Source organism: Quercus robur, chromosome 8 (genome assembly GCF_932294415.1).
Source record: "Quercus robur chromosome 8, dhQueRobu3.1, whole genome shotgun sequence".
NCBI classification, from domain to species: Eukaryota; Viridiplantae; Streptophyta; class Magnoliopsida; order Fagales; family Fagaceae; genus Quercus; species Quercus robur.
In genome coordinates this window covers 55,299,200-55,318,671 of record NC_065541.1, presented here as the reverse complement: position 1 = coordinate 55,318,671, position 19,472 = coordinate 55,299,200, and the positions used below count along the sequence as shown (strand labels likewise).

General features: G+C 34.3%; 3 protein-coding genes across 3 annotated transcripts; 1 reads left to right on the top strand and 2 right to left on the bottom strand.

The window, feature by feature from the left end:
• Window positions 1-281: 281 nt before the first annotated feature.
• On the top strand, window positions 282-1,632 carry LOC126697112 (uncharacterized). The gene is made up of 2 exons (XM_050393956.1): window positions 282-550; window positions 675-1,632. The coding sequence occupies exons 1-2, from the start codon at window positions 491-493 to the stop codon at window positions 1,281-1,283; spliced, it is 669 nt and encodes a 222-aa protein (XP_050249913.1). The 5' UTR covers window positions 282-490; the 3' UTR covers window positions 1,284-1,632.
• Window positions 1,633-5,256: 3,624 nt separating this feature from the next.
• On the bottom strand, window positions 5,257-6,365 carry LOC126697111 (uncharacterized). Its single transcript, XM_050393955.1, has 2 exons — window positions 6,143-6,365; window positions 5,257-6,037 (listed from the first exon to the last, which is right to left on the bottom strand). The coding sequence occupies exons 1-2, from the start codon at window positions 6,362-6,364 to the stop codon at window positions 5,453-5,455; spliced, it is 807 nt and encodes a 268-aa protein (XP_050249912.1). The 5' UTR covers window position 6,365; the 3' UTR covers window positions 5,257-5,452.
• Window positions 6,366-12,635: 6,270 nt separating this feature from the next.
• LOC126697110 (uncharacterized) lies at window positions 12,636-17,053 on the bottom strand. The gene is made up of 7 exons (XM_050393954.1): window positions 16,972-17,053; window positions 15,620-16,018; window positions 15,343-15,506; window positions 15,173-15,253; window positions 14,586-14,661; window positions 14,399-14,491; window positions 12,636-13,173 (listed from the first exon to the last, which is right to left on the bottom strand). The coding sequence occupies exons 2-7, from the start codon at window positions 15,996-15,998 to the stop codon at window positions 13,013-13,015; spliced, it is 954 nt and encodes a 317-aa protein (XP_050249911.1). The 5' UTR covers window positions 15,999-16,018; window positions 16,972-17,053; the 3' UTR covers window positions 12,636-13,012.
• Window positions 17,054-19,472: the final 2,419 nt, after the last annotated feature.

The following is a 19,472-nucleotide window of genomic DNA, read 5'->3' as shown; positions in this document are numbered from 1 at the left end:
TTGTTTTACACAATTATGAGTGAAAACTGAAATAAAAATGTAGTTGTTAAAGATTTTTTCGCTACAAAAATAAATTGTCAAGACAAACTAGATTAATTCTTTTCTTGAATATGCTTTCTCTCCATTTACATCTATTTATTTTCTTATTCACGCGTTATCAATGTTGTTGCCAAAGTATTAAATATTTCAGTTTCCAGGTGCCAAGAAAATCCAAAAGTTATTTAAAACCACCCATATGTTCTAATTGTGCGGCCACACATGTCAACGCTTGTAACAAAAGTAAGCAGCTTGCAGTCCTTTTCTCACTGTCTGTCCAGCAGTTATAAAAAGCTAACCCAACACACACATCACACAGTCACTTCCACACCACCATTCTCTGTCAAAGTTGTTCGGGTACATGTATATATGTGAGTAAGACATAAAGAGAGAGAGAGAGAGAGAGAGAAACACACACAAACACCACCAGCGCACAGATTCTTCAGAGACAGTTATGAAGCTCGTATGGTCCCCAGAAACTGCTTTAGAAGCTTACATAGACACTGTTAAATCTGTAAGCATACTCTGAATCCAAAATTGAACCCACCTGTGTATATATTTTCCTACTATTCTATTTCAAACTTTCTCAAAAAACTATACTAACTATGATTGTTTCTATATTTTTATTTTTTACGCAGTGTAAGAGCTTCAAAGAATCCAGTATAGCCGAGCTCCTCTCCAGCATGGCAGCCGGTTGGAACGCAAAGCTAATAGTCCAAGCCTGGTTCCACGGCGCTCCAATCGTGACAAGCATAGGGCTGGCCATCGCAGCCCGCCACACGCGCGGGCGGTACGTATGCGTAGTCCCTGACGAGCAGTCAAGACAAAAGTACATGAACGCCATGAAAGAACACGATGAAGTGGCGCCGCCGCCGGAGGTGGTGGTGGGTGAGGCCGAGGTGGAGATGGCTGGGCTGGTGGGTGTGGATTTTCTGGTGGTGGATTGCAAGCGTGGAGATTTCGACAGGGTGCTGAGGTTTGCGAAACTGGGTCAGAGAGGCGCGGTTTTGGCATGCAAGAATTCGAAGACGAGAGATGGAAACGCGGTTTCGGGGTTTCGATGGCATGGGTTGCTTGAGAGAGGGGCACGTGTGGTGAGGACAGTGTTTTTGCCTGTGGAGAAAGGGTTGGATATTGCTCATGTAGGGAGTACTACTATTGGTGGGAGTGGGAGGAAGGCTCATCATAGCCGTTGGATCAGGCATATCGATGCACGGTCCGGTGAGGAGCACATGTTTCGGAGATGAATCCGACTGACCGAAATTTCACAACTTTTTCCACAACTGCCGAATAAAGAAAACAATCATAGCATACTAGGACTAAGTTTTACCCCTACTTCACCACCTGTAAAAAAATATTGCGAAAATTTTTGCATCTCGGAACTTAGTATTATTGAATTAATTCTCAAAGTCTAGAGTTAAATAAATTACCAACAAGCTCATTGCTTTGAATTTTGCAGCATTAGGACGAGGGTAAGGGATTAAGAAGTAGAAGCTTCAATCAATGTATGTATTTGTTTATGTATGTGTATATAGTAGCATGTGTGTATAAATTTTGAATTTGTCCTTGGTGTTTATTGGACTTTGGTTTTGATCATGGATTAAGTGGTATATATGGCAGAATAGCTATTATGAAGTGGTGTATATGGCAGTATAGCTATGACAAGGTCTCATCTCTCATGCATAGTTGAGGTAACTTTTTTATGTATATTATTAAAATGGTAACTAGTCAGATTTGAAATTTCCGGTATGTAGGTATATACTATATACAATGTTTAACTAACTCTATTAAAAGTTCTATATATATATAAAAAAAAAAAAAATAATAAAAAAAAAAAAAAACCTAACTCTATTAAAAAAACTAATTAAACTTAGAATTTCCTTTAAAATTGCGTTTGAAGGATTTGAAAAAACAATTGCTTCTATAAATTTAACAACACGTAATAGTTTGAGTTTTAAAAAGTTTGCTCGAACAAAAATGTTTATGATATTATAAATTTGGAATGACAATTTACATCTAATCATTTCCAACTTTTTATATATAAGACTTGAAATTACGCAAATCAAGATGGGTTTGGGCACAAATATAGCTTCATGATTTACAAGATATGGTTTCAGGTCAGGAAGTTGATGCGTTGTGTGGGTTGGTTTATAAGACTTAATTAGGATCTGTTTGGATACTGCTTATTTGCTGAAAACACTATAATAAAATAATTTTTAAAAATGTGAATAGTATTTTGTGATCCAAATTTACTTAGAAATCTGCGTTTTGCTGAGTTTGGTGGGTTATGAACAATATCGTGGGACCTACCATTTTTCAACAAAACGCACAAAATTTTCATCCTAACGCTTCACAAACGCACACTTAGGTTGAAGCCAATTACTGGGGTTAGGTGTGACCGATTGTATTGCAGAGAGAGAGAGAGAGAACCGATTGTATTGCAGAGAGAGAGAGAGAGAGAGAGAGAGAATAAATTTTTATTATGCAACTGAAGTTGGTGCTTATGTTTGAAGCTCAATTTTAGCTAGGAAAAAGAAATTTTTATTAAATTTATTTTGAGAAAATTTTATTATAATTCAAAATTAGTAATTTATTATTATAGAATATAATATTTTATCCTACATGCAGATGACCTTTTACGTTACTCACAATTAATGAAAGAGTCACGGATGAATTTTGTCATTTCTAATAGAAATAAAAATTCAATGATGGAAGAGTGACGAATGAATTTTGTCATTTCTTATAGCAATAATACAAATTCAATTTCTAATATAATAAATATTTTTTGATGCATATCATAATAAAAATGTAGTCTTCATCTCATGTATCGTTTTAATATTGAGTTTTATTTCCTAAAAAAAATAATAATAATATTGAGTTTTATTATGTTGACTAATATGCACTGACCGTGATGACAATAGAAAGAGATAGCAATTTTTTTAATCATTAGGACAGTGATAAATCACATCAAGAAAAGGAAAATGAAAGTCAATTTTTTTTTTTTTTTTGAGAAATGAAAGTCAAAATAATTTGTTACAAGCTACAAGGTATATATATTTTATGTCTTTTCGTTTTGTTTTCCTTTTCTTTAAAAAAGATTTGTTAAACATATATTTTATAGTCACTCTATTATTACATGTTTAAAATTTAAAACTGCTCGCCGACTCAATAATATTATCTACTGTAGTTCTCAATATGAGTGTAAATCTCTCACCAACAACTACAATAGTTGTAGCCTTGTAGGAGAAAAAAAAAAAAGAATAATTTTAGTATTACATTAAAAAAAGAAGAAGTTACAATGGTTGTAACAACAATTTTACTGTAAATTGTGATTAACTGCTTATTGCTTTTACGTTGATTCATGACTATTTTTTTTTCCACTTCTATATCATGAACAATTGTAGTTTTTTATGTGATCCTATAATTAAAAAAAAAAAAAAAGAGGATTTAATTGTTTTTTTTTTTTTTTGATGAAGATTTAATTGTTATTTTGGTCCTTAACTTTTGTCTATATTTTAAAATAATCTCTAACTTTTCAAAAATATCATTTTTCACTCTAATTGTTTGGTATTTGTGTCAAAATAATTTTGAAATCAAACCCTTGATCCAGTTGAAATAAAAAATGGGTAGAAAATATGATTCAATTGAACACCCCTTGTTTATCCTTTTTTTCTCAGGTTTCCCCGACAAGCTTAGATCATTCCCTTGTAAAGCTCATCCCTTACCTTTCCTCAAAAATCAAAAGAATGGTAATGGTTTTGTTGAGATTGGAGTGGAAAAAGACTAATTTGAGTGCCAATGGGACACGGTTGGATTGAAGCGGACCAATTTTTTTTTTAAGAAACAAATCCACCACATATCACTACTTAACGGCTACAAGTTTTTCTCTCTAAATTTAGGGTGCTATAATGCTTTTTATTGGTTATTAATGAAAAGGTTGATCTAACTCTCCAAAAAAAAAAAAAAAAAAATGAAAAGGTTGATCTTGGCATAAAAAAAAAAAAAAAGAATCTCTCTTTCTGTTTTGATGGAATGGTTTTGTTTTGTTTTTTTTTTTTTTTTTTTTTTTTTGTGTTAATAATGTAGTACTCATATCCATGTCTAGTGTCATATTAAATCCCATGTACAAGAGACAATAATACATTGCTTCCTACCATATTGAGTCATTGACAAACACATAGGCAGCTGGCTCAAGGCCAAGGCATTAGGGCCCATTACAAAGTGGTCTTACCACTTCAATAAAAAGGTTCCATTCCCATTATAAAAGGACCCAAAATTTTATGACAATTAATGGTTTAAAAAATAGAAAAAAACTATGCATGATTTTTTTCAATTTCAAAAAGGCCTCCAAAATATCATAATAACAAGTCAACTTTATTGACTTATTTATTATTTAATGTATGATAAGATGGTAATTTAAGGAGGAGAAAACGTAAAAAAGTTATAAAAAAAAAAAATGCATTGCTCTATACTGTTTTATAGAATTCTAGTGCTATTACTTGTGAAACCTTAAGTTTGAATTAAAATGAGGAGTTTAATTTAGTTAGGCATATACCTTTTCCTTTTTAAAAAAAAAATTTACATACTTATGTTATTTTCTCAAACTTTTATATATAAATATTCATTTTTTTATTTGACCTTGCAATTTGACTAGTGACCTAGCTTGTAGACCATGTTAATGTTCAGTCCAGCTTTTATAACTATGATTAATACTACTAGGCCATCTTCAATAATTATCAAAGATAGGAACTTTTTATTTTGCCATAATTAGTCTGAGGCCCTATTGATTAACTAGGGCTTAGTATGTTATATATTTAGGCATGTGCATAAACTCTATCCAACCCAAACTTATTTTTGTATAAAGATCGGATTTTACTAGAGAAGCCAATAGAGAAAACATAGGCCCTTAGCCCATTTCAAGAGACAAGAGAAACGCAAACATGCATGAGCCCATTTTGTTATGTGGCCAAATATGGGCCACAGGCCTAATCTGTGAAGTAGAAAAATATGCACTTTGAGTTCATTTCATGAAGTGAAGAAATATAAGCCATAAGTTCAATATGTGAAGAGAGAAAATAATGTGGATTGTGAGAACCTTAATTATGTGATGTAAAAAAATATAGGTTATGAGTCCCTTTTGTGAAGTGAAAAAAAAAAAAAAAAAAAAAAATTTTTGTGAAAGTCAAGCAGCCGCCAAGGGCAGAAGAGGACTTTATGTAATTAGAGAAATATACTATGTTTAAATCTGATTTACTGCATCTACATTGTTCTGAAGAAACTAAAAATTTTTTGTGATGATAGAGGAAACCTCATAAAACTTTAGCTTCCTTCTTACTAGATGTCAACAAAACTACAAAAAGAAAATTGTTATCTACTAGCTATTTCCTCTTTACTCTTCAGAGAATTAAACAAGGTTTTAAGCTTCAATTTGTTTCCTTGGTGGGGAATTAGTGACCCTGAAAACATGTTCCTCACCAGTACACTTATCTACTGCAACCACCCAACGGCTTCTTTTCTGGCCTCCATTAGTAACCATTCTAGTCACCAAAAGCCCCTCTCCAATGGGCAAAAAATGTGTCTTCAATTCAGACCACCAATAAGATCCCTTGTGGAGAGCATTGTACCCTACTATAAGTGCCTTCTTCTCATGCTTTAAACCCTTTTGTGCTGCTAAGAACACCCCCTTATGATCACTGATTTCACAATCAATAAGCACAAAATCTGCTTCTTTATAATCATCTAACAAAAGGGTACATGCATCTCCTATGACAAACTCGACCCTGTTTGCATAGGAGCCTAGAGCTTTCTTTGAAGCATGCAATTCATCAAGCTTGCTCAAAATGCATACAACATGGCCACCTGTTTGATAAGCTGCTGCTACTAACGCTAGAGTGGTTGATCCAGCAATGCTAGCACATACAATCACCATGAGTTTGGCATTGTTGCCAGCAGCAAGGGCAGATATGAATTCGGCCACATCAGGCTCCTTACCTCTTGTTCCCTATAAAAATAACACAAAAAACTTGGTCATATAAAAAGATAGAAAACAAATTTTAACAAAAAGATTTAGAAAGAGAGATAATATCATTATAGTTTGCTTTCTCACCATCTTTAGGGTGCGGAGATAGGCTTTTGTGGCATAATCAGCAGACCAACAAGACATCTTTGTTCTTTTACGTTTTGGAATCGATATCTTTGAGATTTTTTTCCCTTTTTTTTTTTTTTGGGTAGAAAATGTTGTGATTGAGAGCTTGTGGGGCATTAGCTTTATATATAAGAGGTTGTGGGGGCGGTGGGGCATGTGCCTTAGCCATTGATTTATTTGCATGGAAGCAACTGAGGAAGGTTTTAATTGAGAGAGGAGTAGATGAATAATTATTAAAATTTAAAACCATACCTACTGGCTTTGAAATTGTCATAAATATATTACCGCTCAAATTCCTAGTTGGGTTTAGTTACTTAATTGGACTTTTTTAATGCAGAAGAAAAATTAATTTGGTTGCCTTTTTAAGATTTTCTTTGTTACGAAGGAAAGTATATTCTTTCTCAATATAAAGGAAAGGAAGGTCTAATACAATAATACCCCCAATGAATATTAATTCCTTCTTAAAGAAGTAATACTAGTGTAATTAAAAAAATTCAATAATAAAATCATATATTATATTTAAAAAATTTGAATCTAACAAGTCATGATTGTACCAAAAGATATTCTATTTAATTTCCACATTGTAGTGCCAAGTGGATATACTGTATTTAATTGCCACTGCTTTATCAATTTTTCGAATAGAAGTATTATGTTAGGATCACTTTTATAATGCTACTGTTGTAACTGTTGTATTAGTTGTTGTACAAGCTAATGGTTGTATTAGTTGGTTGTACTTGTTAACTAGGGCTTAACTGTGGTTAATACTGTAACTGTGATTAGTTAGGTTGAGACTTGTAACTGTTATTAGTTAGGTTGAGAGGGTTAGTTGGTTAGGAAACAGAACACGGCAGTCATGCAGTCAAAACAGGGTTGTACTCTTGTATAAAGGCTAGGATGGTCATTAACAACATTTCAAGCAAATTGTCATTGATTCAATCTAATTCCTATCTCTATTCTCTCATTCTCCGTTCTTTCTATTCTGGAGGCAGAGCTGTCCTCGAACTCAGCTACCCACAATTACACCCTTGCATATTAGCTTAATTATTCTTATCAACTTTCCCTCCATTGGTTATCATTTTTCTTTTTTGGATTAAAAGAGACTTTTATGGATGTTATCAACTTTTATATGAGATTTTAATTTTTAGGTCGCCCCTTCTACCCATTTTTCATTCATAAAAAAAATTTAAAAAAAAATTATGAAACATGTGAAAGTAAAATATCTTCAAATTACTTGAATTATAACGGTAGTTTATTCCATAGTAGATTTCTTCACAAAAACTTTACCACTTAAACTATTCTTCCTACCACAACAATGTGAATTATAATCATAATTTATAAACTCAAATCAAATGATTTTACGAATTGCTTGTATATTAATCATAACAATGTGAATTATAATCATAATTTAGAAACTCAAATCAAATGATTTTACGAATTGCTTGTATATTAATCATAAATCCTTCGCGGTCTAGTTCTCACCTTCTTTAACATGAGCAATTCCATATCCATGGGCAACCATATCGATAATGAATTTTTCTTGTCTGGCTTTATTTTACATTGTTTAAGAAGAGCGTTGGATGTTGATTTTATAAGTGTTTAACTCTAAGCTACTTTGGGAGTTAAAGTACTTATTTTGAGGTGGGTTTCGGCTTACATGTATAAAGTTTTCATCTATTCCTCTCTCGTCATTAAGTATAGATGCGATCATTTAGAATTCTAATTGTTTCACGCAAATAGTGTTCACACTCTTTACACACCATATATAAAATGTATACACCATTGTCCACGATTTTTCAAAAAATGTCTACATGATGTATAAATAGTATAAAGTATAATAATTTTCATAATACGCTTAGACATGGCAAACGGGTCAGAATTTTCTAACCCGACCCGACCCGAAAAATACTTGACCCGAACCCGATTTTTTGACCTGAAGCAAAAACGGGTTGACCCGTGACCTGACCCGACCCGAACCCGAACCATTTAAAAAAAAAATTTTGGTAAAAAAAGAGAGTAAAATTAAGACAATATTGGTTTAATTGTTTATTGTGAGTTTTAAGGAAACAATTGATACATTTACATAACTGCATGCAAATTAATTGAAAGATAAATGCATATGGTTGAGCATTCTGTAATGAGTAAAGATTTTTAAATATCAAATAGCAAAGTACATGCCAAGATAATCTGTAGAGTTAAAAATATAGATTTAAAATTGTAGACATGTGTGAAAAACATTCACAAGTGTGAAAATAGTAAAGCCAAAGTATCAAAGTAGCATAAATAATGAATGCTTAGACCTATTTTTTAACAATTTATGTTCAAAATAAACGGCTTTTTAAAATAAATTATGATATTTTCTAGAGTATGTGTTGCTTAACAATGATATGATATTTATAAAAAAGACCATATATAAATAAGTAAGCAATCAAACTTTAATGTATATCTCAAATTGAAATAGAGTGTCAACCACAATTGATAATAGATTATAAAATTAATTTTCAAGATTGTAAATTTCTTATATTTTTTTATTCTTTATCAAATGAGTTATCTAATAAGTCATTTGTAATTTTGTTTTATGTTTTGGAATATTGATATTGTGTAGAAATAAAACTTGTGTATTTGTTTTACTTATCTTTGTGTTATTTTGTTTTAGATAGCAATGTTAGGATTTGTATAATTTTAAAATTATTGAATAAGTATTAATAAGTTAACTGACTACATTCTTGATATAAGTTGTGAATTCAAAATAATGCATTTTATATTAAGTAATTTGTTGCATAACTTTTCAAATGGCAAATATATGTTGTTTTCTTTATAAAAATAAAAAATAAAAAAATTCATGTGAAAAATACAGGTCAACCCGACCCGCAACCCGATTGACCCGAACCCGTTTTCAACCCATTTAAAATGATCCGTTTTTGACCCGTGACCAGTTTGACCCGTAACCCAATTGACCCGACCCGCCCCGCCCGTTTTGCCATGTCTAAATACACTTCTATAAAAACATATTTTATGAGCAATTCTTGGTTAGTAGGTGCCTCTTGTTGTGCAAACTCAAAACACAATCTAATTCTTAAACCATATTGTTTTCCTTATACAGTAATTAAATCATTAATATAAAAACTAGCCGATAAAGTTTGGAAGCAATAATCAAACATGTCAACTAGTCCCATGAAGGATCCTGCAATAGCCATAACGTTAACCCTCGTCCTAAAACATAATTATATTACCTTCTTAGATGCTACTGAAATTGTTATTTTAAGCAGTAATTTAATGGTGGACATTAGATTTATATATATATATATATATATATATATATTTTAAATTCTATTACAGAAAAATTTCTGGTTTTCTACACAATTGCCAAAATATTCATGCATTTAGCTGTGCTGTTCTCAACTGGGTGAACAATAAAAGCATCTCCAACAGAAGAGTTAAACACAAAATACTCTTTACTTTAGAGACTAAACCCACAAAATAGGCTACTGTTCATTTTCCAATGGACTCTCTATATCTTGAATTTTTTTTGGCTCATGAACAGAACAAATACAATAGCTCATCAAGTCTGATGGGATATTGTTCATTCTTCAAATATTTTTTTCTATTATAATAATAAGGTATTAAATAAAAAAATGTTGGAAAATGTGTAATTGTTAAAAAAAATAAATAATGAATGAAGAAATAATATTTAAATGAGATAGAGAATCTGTTGGAAAGTATTTCTGAAAAAGTAGGTAGCTAAAAAGTAAAAATTACTATTCATTCTCCAAACAGTACAAAAATTTGCCTAATCTGCTGATGGAGATGCTCTGAGGTACAGTATTAAAATGAAGGACGCATAATAATAATGGTGTAGATATGTCACAGTGACATTTTTTGGGGACAAGCCAAACCATGAGAATGGTTTATTTTGGCAAAAGGCCAACAATCTTAAATGCTACGATATAAAACGAAGCGAATGTAGTCTAAACTTCTTTTCCTTCTTTTTCTTGATAGGAAACGGAATAGAAGAACATTGTGAACATATTCTATTCTACCACATTAGGTAGTTGACCATAACCACTGTAGAATGACTGGCAATTTGTTCAAATTATGATTAATTCTTAAAATCAGAACGTGCATGCAAAGTGATGTGTCTAGACAAACTCGCAATAGAAATAACTTGGCAAAAACAAATGATTGTTTGGCTCAACCACCAACACAGAGATCTAATTGGGATCACATTGCTCTCAATGCACTACATTGATTATTACAGCCGCCCTTTAATAATATAAGGTTTTTCTTGTCTCTCTTTCCCATTGGAAATATTGAAAACAAGGGGTTTCCTACTCTGGTATTGTTTTCCTGTTTGTGGTTGTTGTTTCCTCTTAGATTGTGAGCAATTAATAATCAAAAAAATGGTGGGCAACTCTGCTTTTCTGTGGGAGGAGCAATACAAGCTAGTAATTAAGGATATCCTAGGGGAAAATACATTGAAATAGGGCCTAAATGAAGTTCAATAATTGTGAGCTTAGTTTACACTCTAGTGAGTTGGTATTAGTACGCTTTTGTGGGAAAGCTCACCTTGTTGGTTTAAGTGTAATAGATCTAGTAGGACAATATCTTTTCTTTTAAACTTTTTTTCATAATATGAATGTAACTTGAAAATTTTGAACTATTTAAATCCGTGCATAATATAAACTATAACAAGTGTGTTAGTTTTAGGTTCTGTTTGATTGAAGGAGTGGAAAAGTGGAATGATAGAAAATGGTGAGAGAGTGGAAAAGTGAGGGAATAGAAAAGATTTTAATTTCCCTCTTTTTTTTTTGGTTGAGAGTGAAAAAGTGAATGGATGGAAAAAAATATGTTTGTATAAATTTACTCATATATCATTGTTAAAAAATAATGTCCTATTAAAAAAAAAAAGTGACAAAAAAAGCAACCACCCTAATTTATTAGGAAATAAAAATCATATCTAGAAAAAAATCACATCTAAAGAAAAAAAAAAATCACAAAAGAAAGCAGAAGAAAAAGAAAAAAGTAACGGATTGGACAAGCCCATGTGCAAGTGCACATGAGCATATTTGTCATTTATCTATCAAATTCCTTCCACTCAGTTTTCTCTTCATTTTAGAGAGAAAATATTTTAATGGATCCGGAGAGAAAACACCTAGGCCCCATCAATTTTTTTTCTCTTCCCTTCCGCCAACCAAACACCCACCAAAAATGTTTTCTTTCTCATTTTCTTTCCAAAGTTTTACATCCACCCTATTTCACATCCAAACAAACACACTCTTAGTCTATTTGAGAGTGAAGTGACCCCAATCATTACTTACCTACTTAACAAAATTGTGAAAAAGATTGTAAACAGTTAAATTGTCTTACATGGCTCATTTTAAGTATTTTGCCTTGTGTCTTTGGCCCAATATCAAGTTTCCACATTGATTATTTAGGTTAATTGTGCATATAGTCGAAAATTAGGCTTCAAATTTTGGCTTAATAAGGATTTGAAAACCTCTCATCTTATATTCCTTCATCCAACAAGAAAGAATGTCTTATCTTAGACTATAAAACAAAGGACTGAAGGAGAGTTTTTTTTTTTTTTTTTTTTTTTTTTCTCCCTCTAATGGAATTTCACTCGAGGCTTCTCAAGCCTTAATCGAAACTTCAAAGAGAGCTTTTTCTCTTTCTTCCATGCTTAGTATGAAGAGGAAAGAATGGTACGGGAGAGGGAGAGGGTAGAATGGTGGAGTTGGTTAGATTTTTGGGGTATTTTGTTGGTAGTTGGGGGGAGGAAGTATTTGAGATTGGCTGTGATGGAAGTGTTTTGAAAGTAGCTATTTTGGAAGATTTTAAAAGTAGGATGGCTTTGGCGGCAATGGAATTCTAAGAGTGAAGATGACTAGATGAGGTTTAAAGTTTGAGAGTGGGTGAGGGATCCCTCACCATGAAAGGGGAAAAGAAGTAAACAGACTCAACACACTCAAGAAGGTAAGAGGATCCAGATAGGAAGAGAGCAGCTACATAAATTTTTACGGATTTGGATAGATGTGGATGTCGTACAATAGCTATGCAATCACCACATTATTGGGAGAGGTAAACGGTATCTAGTAGTAAAAAATGTCAAAATTTAAAAAGTAATTCTAAAACCATAAATTATTTCACAATTTTTTTGTCACAATTTTAACGTGACAAATTGTAAGTGGTTAACTATCACTTACACATGAACCCACTATATTTTCTTTAACAATCACATTCTATCACGTCACATTTGTGGTAAGAAGTTATAAAAAATTATGTAGTCCTTGACTTTTCCAAATTTAAAAGGTAAAAAGAGTTCTTGATATAAAAGTCAAGATTAGATTAAAAGTGATCCATCTTAACCTTTAAAAGTGACATTGTATCAATCTCAATCCCCATTTTACACTACTTGACTAATAAAGGATAATCACTTGGCACAACGTAAGTTTGATCATTAGACACTACTCAATAATAATCTAATTCATAACCAATACCACCATTTACATTGGTTTTCATCTAAAGCCAATCCCAATAAAGGTAAGAATCAACTCAAAACAAAAAGAAAGATTGTTCTTTGCATGAACGCAAGCATGTACTTACACAGTTACAATTTCACAATGAATATTTTAGAACTTCAATATAAATCTTGTCACAAAGGTAAATTGACCAACAACTTTTAGAGACGGCTATTCTTACCCAAACACATCATCGCTAACACAGTAACACAGGTAACATTCAGAAACACTTGGGAGTGGTCAGCACAGAGTCCTAGCTCTCGATTTTGTAGGTATGTAAATGTGAAACTAAGCCAACATTACCTAGTAAAGCAATTTACTCTATATTGATTCTGACAACTTTTTTTGTTCTCCCTGCAGAAGAATTGCTTCTGGCTTCATTGTTCGATCCCATTCCTTCGGCTTTCCAGGGCTGTTCCCTAGATGGGAGGGCCCAACCTCCCCAAATATCTTTCTCCTGTTCGCGGCTACTAGAACCTAAAATTATAGTGGATTTAAAACAATTGGTAGCCAGAACAAACAATAAACAAATGTTAAATCAAAAATCAAGCAGCAACAAAAGAGCAGTAGCACATCAAGAAATAAGGATAGAACATAGAAAACATGTCACGGAACATCAGTTATGCCTTCTCTAAAACAATATCATGGGGAAAAAAGAAAAAAGAAAGCACGAAACTTATGTTTAATAAACCGCAACCAATTTTTTTTTTTTTTTAAAGTAAATAAATAAGCAAAAAATAAATATAGCCAAATAATACAATGAAAATGCTACAAATTGTAGTAGCAATGAAGCTAAGCTTGACGTGGGCAATCAGAGACGTCTAGGAAATGAAAAATATACAAAAAATTGTATCTCTGTAATAGTTTACATCTTCATGCACCATACATATAAAATCTACGAAGACTAAAAAAAGAAAGGTTTTTGGATGTGTTACTCTCAAATCTCCAGCTTTATATGCCTCAATATTCATGATACCAAATGGAATGCATGAGCACATAGTTTGGTTCACTATTTTGCATAAAACACAAAAGTACCATACCGTGTAATAACCAAGAGTTTAGCATTCATCATTGGTTTTTATAATAGTTGTATCTTGTACCTAAAGATATTGAAAATAAACAAAAGGACCCTCAACATTACACAGTGACAAGCATGCAGTCCTAGATTCCAGACAATTATGACCTTCTATGTTTCACAGTTTAGACAGCTTAAACTTTCTTGACATAAGTAGCAAAAGGTCCTCTGGTGTATGCTACTACCTGAAAGCCCCCAGTTGAAATGGAATTAATTTTGAATACACACTAGAGGTAGAATCCAGTAGTAAAGACCGGTGGCTAAGACATACCAATGATCGCTACTCCCAATTGTTTTTATCAATCATCTATTTAAGTATGGCCAAGTTATTCAAAAGTACCTATCAAACTAAATGAAACTTTTTTACATTTCCAGCTATAATTACAATTAGTTGGGCTTAAAGGCTCAGCTAAATTGAGCCACATTTCCAGAACAGGTGAAAGTGTAATGCAATAAAAAATTAGAGTGATTAAGGCCTCAAAAATTCCCTCTCCCTATAGTGTGTGTAATCAAACACTCTATAGGTCCCAAACAATGAATTCTCTAAAAAGCTTAGTTTTTGTTTTGTGGCTATAAATATCATCTAATTGCAAGAAATTTACAATGAGAAACAAAGACAATATTTACCTGCATTGCCATGCATATGAAATCCATGTTCCCAGCTAGGTAAATGACCCTTAACATTACCTTTCCATGCTTCTTCAAAACCAGCAAGCTCGTCTGGAATAAGCATCAAAACATTAGTCCTATGGCTGAACGATGGCATAAAACACAATCTGCCTCTAAATAATCAAGAAAGATAGAAGGAACAAACCTTCATTTAAATTGTGTAAAGTTTGCAACGTATCCACCTTACCATCTGAATTAAGCTTCTTTGTAACTGAGTGACCCTGCATAAGCAATGTAACCATCTTAATCAACATAACTACATTTCCATGTCTAATAATATAGAGACCATTTCCTTATGCTTTCATACATCAACTTTTATCCACAAGGGCTTAAAGAAGGAAATTAAGTGACTGTGAACCACATGAGGTCAAGTTATATATTAAATGGATCAACTAAGGACAGTATGATAAAAACATATATAGCTCAATCACATCTTGATCAAAAATTGCGCAGGTGAAATGGTTGTTATAAATTTTAGGGAATTTATTCTTGGGTTTTAAATCTCCCAAGTCAAAATAATGAGAATATACATGTAGGGGAAAAAAAAATTGAGGACCAAGTGCACTAACACACTGCACCAGACAACAATGGATAAAGGGATGGGTTATCCATTAGAAACATTCTCTTTTTATTTATCATTTATTCCAAAAGCTTGATGAACCTAAAATTGAGATTTTTGGAATAGAGCTGTCGTAATCATGGTCCTCTAATTAACTGTGTAACCCCAGCTACCTTATCATGAATTCCTCTAGAGATCCTGTGTGAAGCTTGACCTGTTGTTCTATCTGCTTCCTTGGTTTCCTCAACCACCACCTGATTCAAAATCACAGCATTAAACCGAGAAATAAATAAATAAATAAAAATAAACAGTGGATCAACTTGCCCTTCAAAAAGTTACTTACCCCATCACCACCTGTCCGTGTAGTTCTTGTAGAAGAGTAATATGCTCCATCAACGCCACCATATGTGACTCTACGAGTCTGCATGCTGACCTTGCTGGATTGGGAACGTGCTCCTTCAACCTTGTTATGGTCATTCCAAGAAGTCACACTCTTGCTCTTTGTCTCTACGAAATCAACCACAGCAGTCATTATCAATTAGTATTAAACAAAAAAAAATCCCAAGATAAAATAGAGAATTCACAATGTACCAGTAAACAAAACAAATATGTTCAATTACCATCAACATCATCATCATCATCATCTGGAAGCTCAACAGAAGGTTCTATGCCTGACCGAGAATGCTTTTGACGATCATCTTTCTCAGCCCCAGTGCCTGCATCTTCCTCATTTTGTCCCTCATCATCAGAGTTTAATTCTTCTATTGTTATTCCCTTGGCTCTACTGATCTGATCTTTGCCATTGGCTGGATCACTTGAACCAAACATGCCAGAATCAAACAAACTTCCAAAGGGGCGAGTGAAAAAGGGATCATCAAACGGATCCCTATTTCCAAAAAGGCTCGGCGTCATACTTCTACGGGATCCAAAGCCCTGGAAACCACCCAATAGGTCATCCGGGTGAAAGAAACTATCTTCACCTTCTCTTCCCCTCTGCATATCGTATTGTGCCAATGCCTCTAAAAAAAATAAACCCAGAATAAGAAACAACTAACATTCAAAAAACCTCTGCATTTCAAGTACAAATCTGCTTGGTTGGCAAACCAAGTTGAGAATTGGTGAAAAATAATACTAATTTAACTTGTATCTTCTGTGTTAATTTCATTTATAAAAAATTAACAAAACAATTTAGCAATGCTTACAAATCCGTGGCATATTGACCTCGAATCAAGAGGTTATTGTTCTTGGAAGAACAAAAATATGAGAGATTTAGCATAAAAAAAAATTGGAAAAAAAAAAATACCGATTACAAATGATCATGAAACCAGCAAATCAAGTGTTTGCAAAAAAAAATGACTTTTCAATAAGCAGAATCGTTAAAATTGACTTTAAGCTCTATTTGATTTCTGAGACAGAGCTCTGAATTTTATTTATCATCAAACTGACAAAATCAAATGCTAAAGACAGAAACATTCAACATAAAAAAATAAATAAAAAATTAAAAAAAATGATTGCGCTATTCTGCTATGTTTCACTTTCACTGCAGAGAAAAAGTGTGAAAAGAAAAGAATGATACAGAAACCCAACCCCAGATACTCAAAAGACCTACTAGGTTGACACATCATCAAAAAATGAGGATAACAAAAGTAATTATCAAATTTAATTAATAAACTAACAAATCAAAAACAGCCAAATTCAGGAAACATTCTCTTTGTAACAAGCATTATATACAGAGACTTATGGAAACGTGTTTTCGCCATGTTTTATAAAAAAATTAAAAAATTAAAACCGTGAGAGAAAACAGTAAGAAACAGTTATAATCCAAAATCTACGTGATGCTCTCTATGGTAATTAAGTTTCTCGGAAATGTAGGAAAAGAAAATAAGTTATGTTTTTGAATTCAAAGGAAGTAAGGAATTAAACTTACAAAAACCCAACACTGCTACAGAGACACGCAGAGAGAGAGAGTTACCTTGGAAGACGATTGAATGAATGAAGAATGTGAGAGAGAGAGAGAAGAAGGAACAAGAATGGCCTGGTTTCGAGTTTCTAGTTTGTTCGGATGAATGGGAAATGATTTATATATATACCTGTTGTTTGAGAGTGGCAGAACGACACGTGTAGTCGAATCTTGACTTTCATAAGCTAGAATGTTCGGTCTTATTTCTGTGTTTTTTTAAAATTTTATTTTCTTCCTTCGGAGGCAACATGGATTAGAAATTTCAAACATTCTCGTATTTTCCATATATATATATTGTTAATAAAAAAGTGAAAAAACAAAAAAGATTTCATTTAACAAAAAAGAAAAAGATGCGATATCTTATATTCTTATCCAACCATGAAAGATTTTATCAATCAAACTGACGGGAATGACGACTCTACATCCAGCTGACGAACATAACATTACTGACGGGAGAATCATCCATGACGAAGTAATCAGAAACAACGAAGGAAGCCATCATCACTGACGAAGGCAGAGAGTTATTCAATGCGATCAATCAATGATCCGAGCAGTTACCAAATCGACCAAGAAGACCGTTGGAGGGCATATTAAAAGTCTCATTACTGGCCAGGTGCGTTACAAAAGAAAGCATTAACAGCCTCAACGGCTAGCCCTTATGGCCTCAGGTATAAAACTTTCACACAACCAACAGAAACGGATATATGCAAAAATACTCTGAAACTATCTATTATTTCTTTATTGTGTTTTACTGTGATCCTAACTTTGGCATCGGAGACTTTGTGGCAGGCGCCACACCGGTGTCCCTCGTCGAGCAAACCTTCACATTCCACGGGTGATTCCATCTGCTCACTCACTGACGGATTTGTGTTCCATCAGTTTGGCGCCGTCTGTGGGAACGAGTTTTCAGATTTACATTCGAAAACGTAGTTTCCATCAATTCACCATATCCAGATGGAATCCAACCCAGATTCAACGGCCTTGGCCCAACAAGTTCAAGCCCTGGCAGCCACCATTGAGGAACTCACCAGGCAGAACCAGGAAATGAAGCTGCGGCTCCAGCAGGTTCAACAAGCTCAACAGGAAGAAAACCGGTCCAAGGGTAACACGGAGGGAGAGGGGGATAGCCAACAGAGGGAAACCCCCCGGAGACCAACTACTCCGGACGAACAAAACTCAGATCTTCTTCGGGAAATGAGGAAAGAGATGGACGAACTAAGGAGCGCTATCAAGGAAAAGACAGACCGGAGTGTAGACAAGATGGTAAGGGCTACAGATTCGCCCTTCACTGCAGCAGTACTTGATCGCCCCGTGCCGTCAAAGTTTCGCCTGCCTCAATTAGAACCATTCGACGGACTCAAGGACCCTCAGGATCATCTTAATACCTTTAAGACGACTCTGGGCCTTCAACAACCACCTGAGATATTATGCCGTTCCTTCCCTACGACTCTCAAAGGAGCAGCAAGAGAATGGTTTACTAAGTTGCCAAACTCGTCCATAGACAACTTCGATCAGCTAAGTAGTGCTTTCCTGCGTCACTTCATAGGGGGACAACGCCCAAGGAGACCAGTAGATTACTTACTCACCATAAGACAGGGAGAGAAGGAGACTCTGAGGTCATATGTCAAGCGATTCACCCGGGAAACTCTGGAGGTGGACGAAGCTGATGACAAGGTGCAACTGACGACCTTCAAGGCAGGGTTGAAATCCAGAGACCTTGTAGCCTCTCTTGCCAAAAACCCCCCGAAGACAATGGCTGAGATGCTCCTGAAGGCCCAAAAATACATGAACGCGGAAGACGCTCTAGCTGCCATAAAAGATACCGAGAGGCTAGGAGACAAGTCCAAAAGGGAAGACGACCGCAGAGGGCAAAAGAGAGACAGACCAGATCGTCGGAACAGTGACGGGAATAGAAGGAGAGATGAAAAAAATCCTCGTCAGGTAAAATTTACTCCATTGGTTATGCCTGTTGACAAGATTTTCACGCAGATCAAGGACGAGCATTATCTCAAATGGCCCAGGCCATTACACTCGTCCCCCAACGTACGTGACAAGAACAAGTATTGCCGGTTCCACAGAGACCACGGCCACAACACAGAAGATTGCAGAGACCTGAAGGAACAAATAGAGGAGTTAATACGGAAAGGAAAGTTGCAGAAATTTGTAAGGAAAGGAGAATATAGCAAGTTCAGAGACGACAACAGGACCCAAAATGAATCCTTCACTCGGGATGACGACCATACGTCCCAACCTCCACGCAAAGTGATCGGGGAGATAAACACGATCACGGGAGGACCATTCTCAGGAGGGTCATTCAGATCGCTTAGAAAAGCATACCACAGACAGGTAAACAGCGTCCACACCATTCCTCCGTCCAAGTACCGACGAACATACCAAGATATGTCCTTTAATGAAGGAGACGCCAGGGGAGTGAAACAGCCTCACAACGATCCCCTGGTCATAGTGCTGAATATAGAAGGGTTCAATACCAGAAGGATCCTTGTTGATAACGG

Excerpts from the sequence above, each read along its gene's own strand:
- LOC126697110 (XM_050393954.1), bottom strand. The coding sequence starts at position 15,998 with ATGCAGAGGGGAAGAGAAGGTGAAGATAGTTTCTTTCACCCGGATGAC. Across the intron at positions 15,254-15,342 it reads CACGGACAGGTGGTGATGGG|GTGGTGGTTGAGGAAACCAA; the intron begins GTAAGTAACTTT and ends ATTTTGAATCAG. Across the intron at positions 13,174-14,398 it reads TCATATGCATGGCAATGCAG|GTTCTAGTAGCCGCGAACAG; the intron begins GTAAATATTGTC and ends CTATAATTTTAG.
- LOC126697111 (XM_050393955.1), bottom strand. The coding sequence starts at position 6,364 with ATGCAAATAAATCAATGGCTAAGGCACATGCCCCACCGCCCCCACAAC. Across the intron at positions 6,038-6,142 it reads ATCTCCGCACCCTAAAGATG|GGAACAAGAGGTAAGGAGCC; the intron begins GTGAGAAAGCAA and ends TTATTTTTATAG.
- LOC126697112 (XM_050393956.1), top strand. The coding sequence starts at position 491 with ATGAAGCTCGTATGGTCCCCAGAAACTGCTTTAGAAGCTTACATAGAC. Across the intron at positions 551-674 it reads ACATAGACACTGTTAAATCT|TGTAAGAGCTTCAAAGAATC; the intron begins GTAAGCATACTC and ends TTTTTTACGCAG.